The 14,396-nt window shown below is 37.6% G+C and overlaps 1 protein-coding gene across 2 annotated transcripts; it reads right to left on the bottom strand.

The window, feature by feature from the left end:
• Positions 1-1,883: 1,883 nt before the first annotated feature.
• On the bottom strand, positions 1,884-13,663 carry IMPA1 (inositol monophosphatase 1). Of its 2 annotated transcripts, none has more exons than XM_030477685.1 (9): positions 13,566-13,663; positions 11,790-11,870; positions 10,488-10,621; positions 8,309-8,413; positions 6,962-7,007; positions 6,713-6,821; positions 5,874-5,982; positions 4,206-4,357; positions 1,884-3,774 (listed from the first exon to the last, which is right to left on the bottom strand). In XM_030477685.1, the coding sequence occupies exons 2-9, from the start codon at positions 11,850-11,852 to the stop codon at positions 3,656-3,658; spliced, it is 837 nt and encodes a 278-aa protein (XP_030333545.1). In that variant the 5' UTR covers positions 11,853-11,870; positions 13,566-13,663; the 3' UTR covers positions 1,884-3,655. The 2 variants fall into 2 exon arrangements, with proteins under 2 accessions (XP_030333545.1, XP_030333553.1); XM_030477693.1 differs by lacking the exon at positions 13,566-13,663 and adding an exon at positions 13,203-13,519.
• Positions 13,664-14,396: the final 733 nt, after the last annotated feature.

Below are 14,396 nucleotides of genomic sequence, written 5' to 3'. Positions count from 1 at the left end.
TCAGCACTTTAGCAACAAGATCAGACTTATGAAGCAATTACTTCACTCCCAGGTAATGAACAGAGCTGAATTAGCAGCTGACCTGGGGAGGACAGGAAGAAGCACAAGAAAAGAAAGAGAAGGCCCTTAGATTGCTTTATACTGAGGTCATATTAGAATGTCTAGTTCACACTGAGGCATTAGAGTATGCAGAACTAAAATCATAGCTTTGGGTCACAGATATAATGAGGAATAGTCCATATTCCACTGGGGGTTTTCCACCGGGTTGCTTAACAGGGTTGGACGAGAACCTGAAGCCTTTTATGACTTTGACTTTGGCAGTATTTCATGCTGGGAAAAGCTCTGATGGATTGAATCCATGGAAAATCCTGCTTTGAAGAAGCAACAAAGCTTTGCAGGTTGTCATAGCAAGCAATTACAAACTATCAGCAAATCAATTAATGGAGGAGGCTAGTGAACAGGGATGGTAGGTGGCAGTCTACCAAATAGCCAGGGTAATAAACTAAGGCTACCTCCCCTTTTTCATACACACTAGTGCTAAAAATCAGTATTACCTATTTTGTAGCACTGATTGTTTTAGTCTTGGGCTAAAAATCAGCACCCCTACTCTGAAGACCTTTGTTAAGAATAGCAGTAGGCTCTGTAGCAACCATAGTGATGATGTCGACCATTTGGTCAAATTCTCAAAGTAAAAATGAAGGGGCTGGTTAAATTTGCCCGTAATGATCCTTTAATTTTCAGCAGTTATTTCTCAGAATTTTTCACTTGCTCCAGTTGCTGAATCTGTCCTGATGTCTTCCTTCTAGTACTTTTAAGTTTGGTGAGATTAAAACCATAGCAAAATTTGCGATCTGAAGTCATGAATTAGCCACTGAAAAGCTGTGTAAGAAAGCTTCCTGTGTACTGAACTGTTGATGTCTTCATGAGGAATATTTGTGATCTCAATTTCACAGTCTATCTGTTCATTCTGTGGTAACCAGTTTTCTGATTAGCTTTTGCTGGGCAACAAGACATCTTGTAAATACATAAATTTATCTTAAATTATATAGAAAAAAATAACTCTCTCAGATGATTCTGTCACTGCATCTTTCAAAGCAACAAAACCAGGTATTATTGTTCTGAACATTCAGGAACTACCTTTCATATATAATCTCTCAAAACCATTTTGATTACACAGCAATCATAACTGCTCTGTCTTACTAGAAAAACAGATTACTACAAAAATCTGCCAAAATTGCAGGCTAGCACAGAACAAAAAAGAAAATGCCTTTAAATTTTTTAACTGCATTTTGGTGTCTTTTCACATGACGAAAGAAGTGGCCAATATTAGATGAAGAGTTATCTGAGAAGATAACGCTTAGCAAAGCAGCAAACAACAGGGATTTCTGATCCCCGTGAAAGCGAGACTGACATTAAAAATAAAGACAATTGATAAAAGCTGCCATTTATGGAGTAAAAAAAAAAAAGAGGCTGGTCTCCAATCAAATAGAGCGAGAGAGCCAAGACACGAAATTCATACACAGTTTTCCTTGAAGAGCATTATTAGGAAAGCTAACAGCAAGAAACCTACATGCTTCAACCAGCTGATGGGCCTTCAAAACAAATCACAGCCAATATAGCCCGTAAAGTTTGAGTTCTGAGGTTGGAGATGATTAATGCACCATCATCTCGTTGCAAGGTGTTGGAATCTTCACTTTAAAAACTTCCTGCAGGTGTAAACATAATCCACTTATCTAAAGGCACAACGGTTTATGATCTATGTACATCAAGAAGAAAAAAGTGCTCAACCCAGGGAAAGTCTGAAGCCCACAAACCCAGCTTGCTGGGATGCAGCACCGTACTCTGATGGATGTTGCAAAAGGAAGCACATCTGAAGCCGCTGCTGCTAAAGCATATTTATTTCAAATGTGTTCTCCCATCTCAACTATTTTTTAGACATGTCTCTATCTCACAAATAAATCAGTTTTAAAAAGTTATGCAGAATTTATTATACAAAAGCCACAGAAATGGTATAGGAGACATACTTCTCAAGAAATAATTATGATACCACCTCATTTAAGTTACAGTGAAATACTCAAAACTTTTCTACCCTTGTCAGTGGGAATTTAAAAAGTACGATTAATGTAAGTCTGGCTGTTTGACAAGACCTTTGAATAGCTGATGTCAATGTTACTCATCTGACATTAGATACAACTTCAAATTAAATATTTCTACAAAGTATGCAAAAACCAACAGATATAAAGGACTGAAATTTATGAGATGTTAAAACTTCAAGACAGAGAACACCATTTTCCAAAACAAAAACAGCAGTTACAAAGCCAGGTTTTCCGAAGCACTGCTGTGTCTTGACTGGATCACCAATGAGACAACTTTCTTTAGGAAACTTTAGACACAGAAAAAATCAGTCTAAAAACTGATCTAAGTTAAACCTTTTTTTTTTTTAAAGTGCATTAATTATTTGAACAGTACACTGATACTTTTAACAATCTTAATACAAAAGTTCGAAGAACCAGTATAGTTTTCAAAGTTCAGAACAACTGACACCAAGAATGAAATTAATAGTATTTCTTAGATTTATAAAACATTTAAGTTTAGATATGCATCTTCTTTTGTGCCTGTACACTCTATAACACAGGGGAAACCTGATCCTGGTTGGTCACTGCTTTCATAACTTAAAGAAAATTACGTAAAAAAAACGTACTATGGGCTTATTTTTTTGCCAGCATTTTAATGAAAACTCTCTTGGATTGTAATGATTCCTTAGACTTTAAAACACACTCATCCATGAGAAACCCAAGCAAAATTAACACAAATTATAACTGCTGAGAATAAATTTGAGGACCTAGTATCAGCTGATTCCAATGGTCAAATGCAAACCATACTTCATCTTAATTGACATTAAGTTCATTTGGTGATAGAAGGTGTGCTCAAAACTTATTTCTGGGAGATATACATTTTCTGGCACAATAAGTATTATTTTTTCAACTGCAATAAATTTGCAAGTGTGCTGGCCACTTAAGAGGCTAAAGAAGTGACTGTGTTCATCTACCATATGAAAGGTAGAACAATGACTACAAAACCAATTATAGCTAAGTAATAAAGGCTTAAAATTAGAGCCAAAACTACAAACAACTAAAAAAAGTTTGGAAATGTGTGGACCACATCTACAAAAACTGTAGCAAGATAAGGAAACAGATACACTGATGACACTGAAGAAAACAACAGACAAGTTAGAGAAAGACTGGATAAAGAGCAATGCCTTCATCTTTCTGTGTTCAGGATCTGATGTGATGATGTGGTGTTAAGACAGTGAATTTTGGTTTGTCACTGACAGAACTAGATATTTTTATTTACCTACACATCAGAGAAACTCTTGCTATCCCTTCCGTTGCAGTATAAAACTTGAAAATATTAGTAGTACATATTTGCTTCTTTTTATAGATCTTCATGTAATTGTGATGTTAAATAAAATACTTAACAGTAAAAGCTAACTTAGAACATTGGTCCAACCTCAAAACACTACATAGCAGTCACGCCAATACTGAAAGACTACCATCTATTTATCTATCTTTTTCATCAGGTTCAAGGTGTAGAACAACCACCACATTGGACTATAAGACACTATATAATTACATTTAAGGTGTAGCTTTGGCATTCAGTTAGTTGCATCATCCCTTTTCAGAGGAATTATTTGAAGTGCTTTGGCTATTCGTTCTCCTATAGCCTGACTGCTTGCTGCAATTATTCTTCGAGACATCAAATCAAATGGTCCACCTAGAAATCAAAGCAAGCAAAGTAATCAGCTTGTATCTGGATAAAATTAAAAGTTAATAAGAAAACGAGCACTGGAAAAAAAAATCAAGTGTAAATGATACATTACTATTTAGGACCAAGTTTTGCCCCTGGAGAAAAACCCATTTAACACAACTGGTACCTTGTATGAGCTACATTTAAATTCTCTTCAGTGCTTGCTTACTATCTTTTTTTTCACTCTTCCAGGTGCTCAGCAAAGGGACTAAAGGCTGTCTTGTAGCTTAAGAACATACAATTGACTCTTAATCTATTAACTGGATGGGAACTCTGTTCAATAGTGGTAACTTGGAAAAAGGATTGAAAAACCTCTTTGCTTTCTCATTTCAGCTATGTTATGCTCCCAATTAGCTATTTAAAGGGACAAAAAAGTACCACGCATGCAGCGTATTTACCCGATACATCTAGCAGTACTCCGCCTGCTTCAGTAATAATGATTCCAGCCCCTGCCATGTCCCAGCAGTGAATGCCCATTTCATAATAGGCATCAGCTCCACCCGTTGCCACGAGGCACATGTTCACAGCTGCTGTACCAACGGCTCTAATCCTAAAGGAGACAGATGATTCTTTTAACTGAGAACAGTTTGTCCGAAAGCCACAGTGCCTGTGTACACTGCATGGAGAACACAGAAGTATCGTACGCAAAGTGAACTGAGCTAGACAAAATGTGATAGATGTGAAAATGTGATGCAGTGAAACAAAAAAGCGTGAATGAAGTTTTGCTTAAACAGCTTGAAAAGCTCTCCAAATATAGACAATTTCCAGAAATCACATTTATGAGTTCTGTTAAACAATTTTGGTTTAAAGTGAAAAGACATCTTAAATAACTTCTTAACCTAAAACATATTATGGAAGATGCCTATCCATGGAATAGTAACAGATATTCTGCTTTGCTTTTTGAATACGAGAATTCAAGTGGAGTGTACACTGCTCTCAGTGTTGAAAAAGCACTTACTTCAGTTTCTTTGGCCATGCTCAGCAGGCATCTCTGACTTACAAAAAACCCTAACAGCAGTAATCAGAAAGAATAAGTTACACAGCATAAATTTGGTCTAAATTTGGATAACCTCATCAAAACCCTTGTGTTACAAATCCCAGTTTCTTCTGGAAATGTTGATGCACTTAGTAAGCGTGACTTGTACAAATAATTGCAGTTATTTCAATTATCAGTAAAATGTACATTAAAATGTAAACTGATAGGAGCTAAGGTATTGCAAGAAGCAACTAAATCAACTCCAATCTCAATTTATTGTTTACAAATAGAATATCAAAGTTGAACTGACAACAGACCTAAAACATACTCCCTACTTACAATTTATTATATATTCTTTAGTGACATCAGAAGACTTTTTGGAAGTAGAAAAAAAATAAATCTACATGTTAAGTGTCAAAACAAGACTCCTGAGAATCTCAGCATAAAACTACAGCCCCTTTTTGATCAGAAACATGAGTACCATTGAGTAATAAAAAACTGTCTACTGAAACCACTTTTAGACATAAAATGGTTTGTGGATATGTCGGCTTTGGCTACATTTCTGGAGGAGAGGAAGCAGGGAATGCAACCAAATTAAGAGCAGTTTATGGACAATTTCAACTACTTGGACAAATTAAAATTGTACAGTATTGAAAGAGAAAAGTGAGATCTACTTTTGTCTTCTGACACATATTAAAAAAAAAAACCCAACCAAAACAATGATATTGATTACTACAGGGAAAGGAAACTAAGAAATGTAATACAGCTTCTGTTTATCCAGTTTTACTCTTCATCTGTTTGTGGGGGAGGGGAGAAAATGCACAAACTTGTATTTTATTTTTTTTAACTAATAAATATAATGCTTTTTAGTCCTACAAAACCAAACATGCTTTGCTACTCAATAGTGGCTCTTAGGGTTCTCTTATATATGTCCCAGCTTGAAAAAGTTAAACACACTTACTAGAGTTTCTCTGCAGAAGCTACTAGACAAAAACACTTAAATCATATTTTGCATTTAAGGTGTAATGCAACCAATCATATTTACAATATTAACACTATCAGCAAGTATAAAAAATACGAAATGTCTTACCCGTGAATAGGAATACTCAGAAGCCTTTCCATGTTAGAAAGAATTATTTTTATAGTCTCTGGATCACGATTTGATCCCAATTCTGTTACTAAAAGGGATTTTGTAATGTCTGGAAAAGAAATAAAACCTCACTTTTAGAACAACTAACATAGTAACAGTAATTAGCAGAGTTTACTGCTTTCTTACAAGACTGAATAATGTGTATATTAATATAAATATTGCACATATTGAATGTATAAAATTCTCTTTTTGCATGGAAAATGGCAGGGGAAAAAGTACTGCAAACAAAGCATGACCTGGTTCAACTGTGCATATACATTAATCAGTGCCGTTAGTAAATAAAATTCTATTGCTATAAAAATTAGAACAGTCCTCAGATCTTTAAAGGTTCCACTTTAAGTGTGGATTTTACTTTACGAAGGGTAGTAAGTCTACAAGAGTGACACTGATTTAAATCACTAGTTCACACCTGGAAGAAGTTGAATTGTTTGGTAGATTTGTTACAGACTCCAAAGAACAATCACAGAAGGATTATAGACATACAACTAATTAAAACCAAACAAAGAACCACAACCACACAGGGAATAAAATCTTCAATTGCTGAGTCCTGATTCTGCAAAGATCAGAAGCATACTATATGCATCAAAGAAACACATGCTATGTTTCTCTAAGCCAAACAACCCATGGCCAAAACCAGCCTCTTTGCAAAACAAAATTAAGAGCTAAGAAACAGGAACATATCCAGGTCTAAAACTGTTGATGCCTCATTTGTTGATGTTGATTTTGTTGATGCAAAAATAAATGTAATTATCAGAAATAAGCTACTCAGTCCAAATTACCTTTTTGGCCTGATACTTGAAGTTTCTGACCATTGCAAAATGAACCTTTTCCTTTTCTGGCAGTATACATCTTGTCTTCTACACAACTATACACAATTCCAAACTCTATCTGCAAGAAAAAGTAAAAGTACCTTGGCATTTTTTTCCCTTTCTTCCTATTTATTGTGAAAACACATATCTTAGTTATAGTTAGCAACAAGGAATTAATTTGGTTTTGATTTATTAGATATTAAGTAATAAAAAGTATACCTTTTTGTTTACAACAAAGCCAATTGAAACTGCCACAAATGGAAACCTACAAAACAAAACATTTCACTAATTTACAGTGAGATACTATGCTTCTTTCATTACCATGCTTACTTTTAATGAAAACAATGTTCAGTTAAATGTAATGTATATTTAAAAAAAACCCCTGGACTATATAGGAAATATTAGTTTTCTGAAACTTGCACAATTTGCTATGAAAATAGACCAAACAACACCAATTACCATTTAAAATACATGCTATTCCACCCACTGAAACTAAGTCTGTTACAGCTTAGGGACTGTCATCCCTGTTACAACTCTTACTAGCTCAGGGACTGACATTTTATAGCCAAAGAATACAAGCAAGCCTCTGCGCTACTAACCATAAGGAACAAGCTGGCCAAAACGGTCTTGTCAAAAAAAGCAAGTCACCTTTTCCTCCACCTCCACTTTCTCCACCAAAGCAATGAAAAAGACAGATATTGAAGCAAGAAGGAAGGATGCGGGGGAAGAGTAAAGGCAGTGGGACTATACAGGACAGGGTGCACTGCATCTCAGTCTAAGTTTTTAACAATCAACCATTTAATATTTTTACTCTTCAAAATTTGCAGTTCCAAAACATTCGCTCTATTTACTAGCTGCAAAAAAAATAGAGTTTTAAGTCTGTAAATCCAGCAGAATAGATTTTTTTATAGCTTTTGAACATGTTATTTAGCAGGATTCAGCAGCTGTTTAAAGCTGTGGTGCACACAGTGGCAGTCATTTCAAAATTGGAGTCAAGTACGCTCAGAAAAAACTCATCAGGGCCAAAATATATCATGTTTTAGACAGAAGGAATAGGGAGGCAGCATTACACTGAAATCCCCTTCCTCATCCTGGTGCAAAATACCACTAGACAATTACTGGTAATATTCTGCTTCCTTTCATGGTAGCAGCTCCTAGATCTCAATGAGTTTGAAATTTCTTAGCAATCAGCACTTGAAGCTGTTATCACCCCTCTGAAGATGCTGCAACTCCTAATTATGAGTCTTGTTGCTTTACTGTTAAAAACTGCCCACCTGTATTCGGCACCTGTGCTAAAGGCTGCTGACCCCTGCTATGTAGTACAGGCTGCTCATGGAACAACTGCTGTTTGTTGCAGAGGGAGACTATTACAGTTCTTACAGGAATACTAAAATTATTACAAAAAATGTCCCATAGCTCTTAGTAAATCAAAATAACAACTTGTAACTATTAACAAGTTCATAATATCTCTTTTAAAGCAATTTAAAAGTGAGAAAAACCTTAATTTCATAGAACTGGAAAAAGAAAAAAAGGCTGAAGTTGCTAACAAAGAAATGAAAGGTGGACCTGTGTACGAAGTTGGTAGTTCCATCAATAGGGTCTATAATCCATGTGGGGTTATCTGTCAAAATGCTGCCCTCTCCAGCTGCAACAGATTCTTCTCCAATGAAGCTAGAGCAGCAAACACATTTAAAAGGTACAAAGAAATTAAAATGTCTGAATTGCAACACTGTCCTTGAAAGTAAAGTTCTTACAGTGAGATGCAGGTTTTTGTACCACCAGTGATCAAATGTAAAAAGCTGAGAAACACACAATTTATCTGGAAAGCACCAACCACATCTGACCAAGCTTGCATCAATATTTATGACGTCAGAGATAAGCACAGTACGCAGGGAAGAGAACTTCGCATTTTAATATCCAATATTGAAATTCAGCATGCAGAACACTGAAGTTTTCATCATTTTTTTCCAGTAACAGCATCATCAAATTTTGGTCAGAGTATCTGTAGCTACTTACACCTTTCAGTTTATTTGTGCTATAAAACACTACTCTTTAGCTTGTTTAACTGAAGAACGCCTTTGTGGTCATACACATCTAGTTAGACCACTGCAGTAACAGTTGAATTGCAGTCTGATTTCAGTTCAAGTATGACAGAGAGTTAAATCTCAAAACTGTTTAGTTTTACAAGCATTACAAAACGGTAAAGTGATAAAGGGATGAAATCCAAACCAGAGCTCCTCCTGAAGACGACAGCAGAGTACATGCTCAACCCAAAAGCCACACAAGGCACAGCGCTACAGGAACCCAAATTTCACAGTTTTAGCTGCACATGAAAGTGTTTATTTTCAACTGCAAAATTATTGGGATGAGTCTGAGTGGGTGGAATTCTTTTCTGTGCCTTTTGCATGTTTATAAATTTATCACATATTACTCAACCTATGAAAAGTATGCAAACACATGCTTTCCTCCACAAACACGTAAAATCAGAACTGCTGATAGTAAACAAATAAGGTCCCTTTAATATTGACTAGGGGTTTTATGATTAACTATGGAAGTGAAGATGATTGCTTAGAAAGAAAGGGCATGTGACAGATCTTCACAAAGATAAGAGACTGAATAGTTATTTAGGTGGATGAATAATTCATTAGAAGTTGTTCAACACCAGTATGTCTAACGTGGTATCAATTATGTAACATAAAAAGAAGCTAAAATATCCTAAAATTTTTATCATTTATCAATATCACAGAAACTGTTATGTCAAGGTCATTCCACAAGTCTGTATGCTTACACTAATTTAACTGGGTTACTGAAATTTTGCATCACCTCAGTTGTTCCAAATCTATGCATATTTATTAGATTTCACATATACAGCTACAGTAATAAAGTCTTGAAGAAAATGTAAGAAAAATTAGCAAACCCACTTTAAGGAAATTGTATTAAACTTTAGTCGTTATGTCAAAATGGGAGAGAAAGTCCCATATATGGCAATCCTGGGGTAACGGTTGGACTTGATCTTAAAGGTCTTTTCCAACCTAGTTGATTCCATGATTCTATGTAAGTAAAAGTAAGTGAAATACACACAATTATCCCTTCAAGAATAGATTTATTTCAGGGGGAGGAAGGGCAGGGGGAGGAAAAAAAAAAAGGCGGGGGGGAAGGAATTAAAAAAAAAATCAGTAATTTGTATGACACACTTAAAGAATCAGAAGATCCTGTCTTCTTTTAAGCACGTTTGATGTTCTTAAATTGTATGAGATTTCCCAAAGGCACACACGGTACCACAGGACCCATCCTGCACAGACAGCAAAGGCATGTTAACTTCCAAAGGCACACATGGTACCAGGGGACCCATCCTGCACGGATAGCAAAGGCATGTTAACTTCAACAGCCAACAGGAGACAAGAAATTTGGGTTCCAGGTATCTTGGGGCCACCGCTGATTCTCCAACACGAATGTATTTACAGCTGGCTCAAGCGGAAGCGACTGTCAGTGCATATCTTGAGCAAGGCTAAACTCCTGTCAGTAGACCGGGGGGACACCCTGGTTTTCTACTACAGCCCTGGACAAAATGTCAACCCACAACTACTCTAAAATACTTAATGAGGGTAAGAGAGATTTCTGTAACTTTCCAGCACGCCAATCATAACGAAATTTTAACAAGCACAATCATAAACCTTCCATTTTCTTCTTCTTCCAGACACCTCTCCCCTTCTCCTATCAAAAGTGTATTGATAAGATGCTGTACCTGTGAGAAGGATACTTTTCTTTTAACAAAGAAATAATGAAGTTTTCTACTTTTTGATCAGTTTCTGTCACGAGATCTACTGGTGAACTTTTAGTCATAACAGATATTTCTTCTTTGAGTGCTCCACAGATTATCTGTTAAAAAAAACAAGAAAGAAAAAAAAATCCATTTATGGAAAATACTAATTTTCCTAAAAATTTGAGCATCATTTTTACTATCATTTTCTATACTGCATGTACAAAACAGAAACACAAGCAGTGACAAAACCTGGATTTAATTGCAGGACCTGGGGCTTACCGTTGCATCTATCTCCAGTTCCTACTCAGCACAAACTTTTTTGTGACCTTAAATTTGCATACTACAAAAAGATCCAGTGGTACATAAAACCAAGTTCCATTTTGTTAGGACAAGTTTTTGATTTATAAATTTAAGTACCAGAGTTGAATGAAACACTTAAGCCTAAGCTTAAGTAAGTCAGCTATTTTTAGCCAGACTCTGCATTTATGATCTTACAACTATCAGAATCAGCTTAAGCAAGAATCCATGCCTCACAGCCCACAGAAGTATTTTACTGCAACACAGAAAGATTTTCTGAGGGAAGACTTCAATGAGGTCATTGCAGGGACAATGTTCCGCAGATTCTACAGCTCCAGGGGACAGAATCAGTACATGTGCCATCTTGTCTGGCTGCAACAGCATTCGACTGTAGGAAGTAGAACTACCAAAAACTGAACATTTGGTAACCACTCTTACACTGAAGCTCTGCCAAGATGTGCAAATTCTTTCTTGTTCTAAGCCCTCTTAGATCACAAGTGGGTCAAGTATCACACTGCAAGGGATGCTTCTTATTTATAGAAGAAAAGCAATCTTCATGTATAGAACATGATATGGTACCTGGTGCCAATAACAAGCCAATGCATAAAACTGATAGGGCAAGAAAGACTGTCAACTGCTTTCAGGTGGTAGACAAATGCAGTGTAAGGGGAAAATCAGAGATCCTCTTTGTTTAACACAATTCAGAATATTTTTTTTAATCAAATTTAAGGAATAAAAAGATACTCCTTAGTCTTTAAGCAGACTCTGCTCCAAAGAAAAGTGCAAAGTTGTTTTCTTAAATTAACCAAGCTGTAAACATGAAAGACACTCCAATCTTGAGCATCACTGAACAACTCTGCTAGTTTATGTTTTTTTGACAAAATACTCCTCAGAAGAATATCTAACATCAAACTCCTTCAAAATATATACACATATATACACACTAGGCTCTATAAAAAACTTTATTTGTAAATAGTTTATACTTACCTCCCCAGCTTTCCTTGCTAAGCCAACTGCATAATCCATACATTCTTGCCAAGGATCTGCCATCTTTTTTAGATATACAGCCTACCAAAAGGAAAGATTAACACAAAAATTATGGCTATTTCTGATTTTTTTTTTATTTTTTTTTTAGCAAATTCTCATTTGCTACTCCTGCTGTTTTGGACTGCACTGTTTTTTCCTTGCTGGAATATGGAATTTTGTTCTAGTTTTACTCTGAAAAAAAAAAACCAAACAACCCAAACCAACCCAAACTTAGAAAGTATTAAAAGCTTAGTATAACTTAACAGATTTTTTTTTTGCTCCACATTTTGTGGTTAACAAAAAAGGTGAAACAAAAATGCTAACAAGTACAGAGCCTCAGTCTTGAAAGATACATGAATATACAAGATTCCACATTTAGACACTGGCTTCAATGTACATAAAGGCTCTGAAAAGCAGTAGTGTGGGTACACGCAAGCATATTCTCAAATACAGTGTACAGCTCAAGGTCTATTTGATTAAAAATATTATAATCTTCACTGTAATTCATTGCAGAAGACTGCTCACATACAGCTTTATATGTTTTAAGCATGGTTTAAATGACTTCGAATATCTTAAATTAGAAAGTTAGAATCTCAAACCCAAAATCCATCCTTTCTGTATTTTAGTCCTCCAGGCTTTGTTCTAGGGGTTTATTCCAAACACAAATATGAAATGGTTTTGATTCTACATGAGAAAGTTACAAGATCCCACAGTCATTTAGAAGTGTCTTCTATGTTCTTAAGTATTAACAGACCACAAATTCACTCAATGTCACAATTCAATTCAGAGGCAAAATCAATGTCTTTTGAATTGCGGAAGTAATTTTTGAATCATTCTTGGAAGTTTCATTCTTGAGCCCCAGCCCTTTCAAAAACCTTCTGGTTATTACCTAAGTCATTCAGTCTTTAAGTGATGACCTGGATAACTGTTTTGTAACACTTGCAGATTCACAAAGATTACACAAATGATCATAAAAACCTCCTGCACTGAAACCGTATAAAAATCACTGTGCAATTAACATCACCCATGAGTCCCCAGCCCAATCACCCCGATCTAATAATGGTCGTTGCCTCTTTCAGCCTTGGCCCTAAACAGGTAGAGGTGGCTAGAAAAGCTAGGTAACATACAAAGGGTATGACGCTTCAATTCTGCTGATAACGTTCTTGCCATAGCCTTTGAATTATAGGTTGTTACATAAAAACAGACATAACTTGTCAGGACACAGAACTGGGTATAACAGCTCTATATAAAGTTACTAAGTTATCCATAAAAGACTGGTAGTACTAGTGGAACCTTAAGTAAACCGACACCCAGTACAACGACAGAAACTCATGTAGCAAAGGAAAAAAAAGTAATTTACACCTAAAACCTCACCAAAATAGTAACCGCAGAATACGCATAAATACCAGCGCCTAAAGTGACTAGCAGAAGAGTCTTTTCGGGCCCCCAGGCTTAGTTTTGTCTTCTCTGGATGCTCCGTGACTAGTTCGCCCCACAAACTCAGGGCGCGCATTCATAACAGAGGTTTGGATCCCGACATAGAGGTTTGGACCCTGGCCCGCAAAGGTTGAAGATCGGCCCACACCGCCCGCCCGAGGTGAGAGCACCTCCCGCCCCATGGCCGTGTGGCCCGGCCCGAGCGACGGCAGGGCCACGCAGCTCCCCGGGACAGCAGCGCAACCCCCTCACGGCACCCCGAAATGGCGGCTGAGGGACGAAAGAAGGAAGGAGGCTCACCCCGGCTGCCCTCCGCCGCGGTTCCCGCTGCCGCTGAGGCGCGCAAGCGCCAGGGGCGAAGCGCTGACCCCGCCTCCTCCTCCCGCTGCCCTGCCGCCGCCGCTGCGCCTGCGCGGGAGGGGGGCGTGGCTGCGCCCCGGCGGCGGGGCAGGTAGCCGCAGGCAGTGGGGTTGGTTCAGAGCCTGGGCACTCAGCCTTACAGTCGGGGGGCTAAAGCAGCCTTTAATGTCGGCTTCTTTTTAATAATTGGACGTGTCAAGATGAATATACTGTAAATGCTCTCCCACAGAATCGCAGAATCAGCTAGGTTGGAAAGACCTACAAGATCACCAGGTCCAACCATTACCCCAGCACTGCCAAGACCACTGCTAAACCATGTCACTAAGGGCCTCATCTACACGGTTTGTGAACACTTCCAGGGATGGTGATTCCAGCACTTCCCTGGGCAGCCTGTTCCAATCCCTGATCACCCTTTCTGTGAAGAATTTTTTCCTAATATCCAGTCTAAACCTCCCCTGGTGCAACTTGAGGCCATTACCTCTTGTCCTACCACTTGTTACTTGGGGAAAGAGACCGACCCCCACCTCACTACAACCTCCTTTCAGGTAGTTATAGAGAGCAGTAAGGTTCCCCCCTGAGCCTTCTCCAGAGTAAACAACCCCGGCTCCCTCAGCCACTCCTCATAGGACTTACTCTCCAGACCCTTCACCAGCTTCGTTGCCCTTTTCTGGACCTGCTCCAGCACCTCAATGTCTGTCTTGTAGTGAGGGGCCCAGAACTGAACACAGTATAAACCACCATGGAGCACGTGGTTGCCGTTTACCAGGGCTT

This window comes from Strigops habroptila, chromosome 1 (assembly GCF_004027225.2).
Source record: "Strigops habroptila isolate Jane chromosome 1, bStrHab1.2.pri, whole genome shotgun sequence".
In the NCBI taxonomy this organism is placed as follows: domain Eukaryota; kingdom Metazoa; phylum Chordata; class Aves; order Psittaciformes; family Psittacidae; genus Strigops; species Strigops habroptila.
The sequence above is the reverse complement of the archived record's forward strand: the minus strand, read 5'-3'. Positions and strand labels throughout refer to the sequence as shown.

What these genes read in the sequence shown, in the direction of transcription:
- IMPA1 (XM_030477685.1), bottom strand. Translation starts at nt 11,852, where the DNA reads ATGGCAGATCCTTGGCAAGAATGTATGGATTATGCAGTTGGCTTAGCA. An exon ending in GCTTTGTTGTAAACAAAAAG is followed by an intron (nt 6,822 to 6,961) that starts GTATACTTTTTA and finishes TTTTTCTTGCAG; the next exon opens with ATAGAGTTTGGAATTGTGTA. An exon ending in CTGAGTATTCCTATTCACGG is followed by an intron (nt 4,358 to 5,873) that starts GTAAGACATTTC and finishes TGTCTCCTTTAG; the next exon opens with GATTAGAGCCGTTGGTACAG.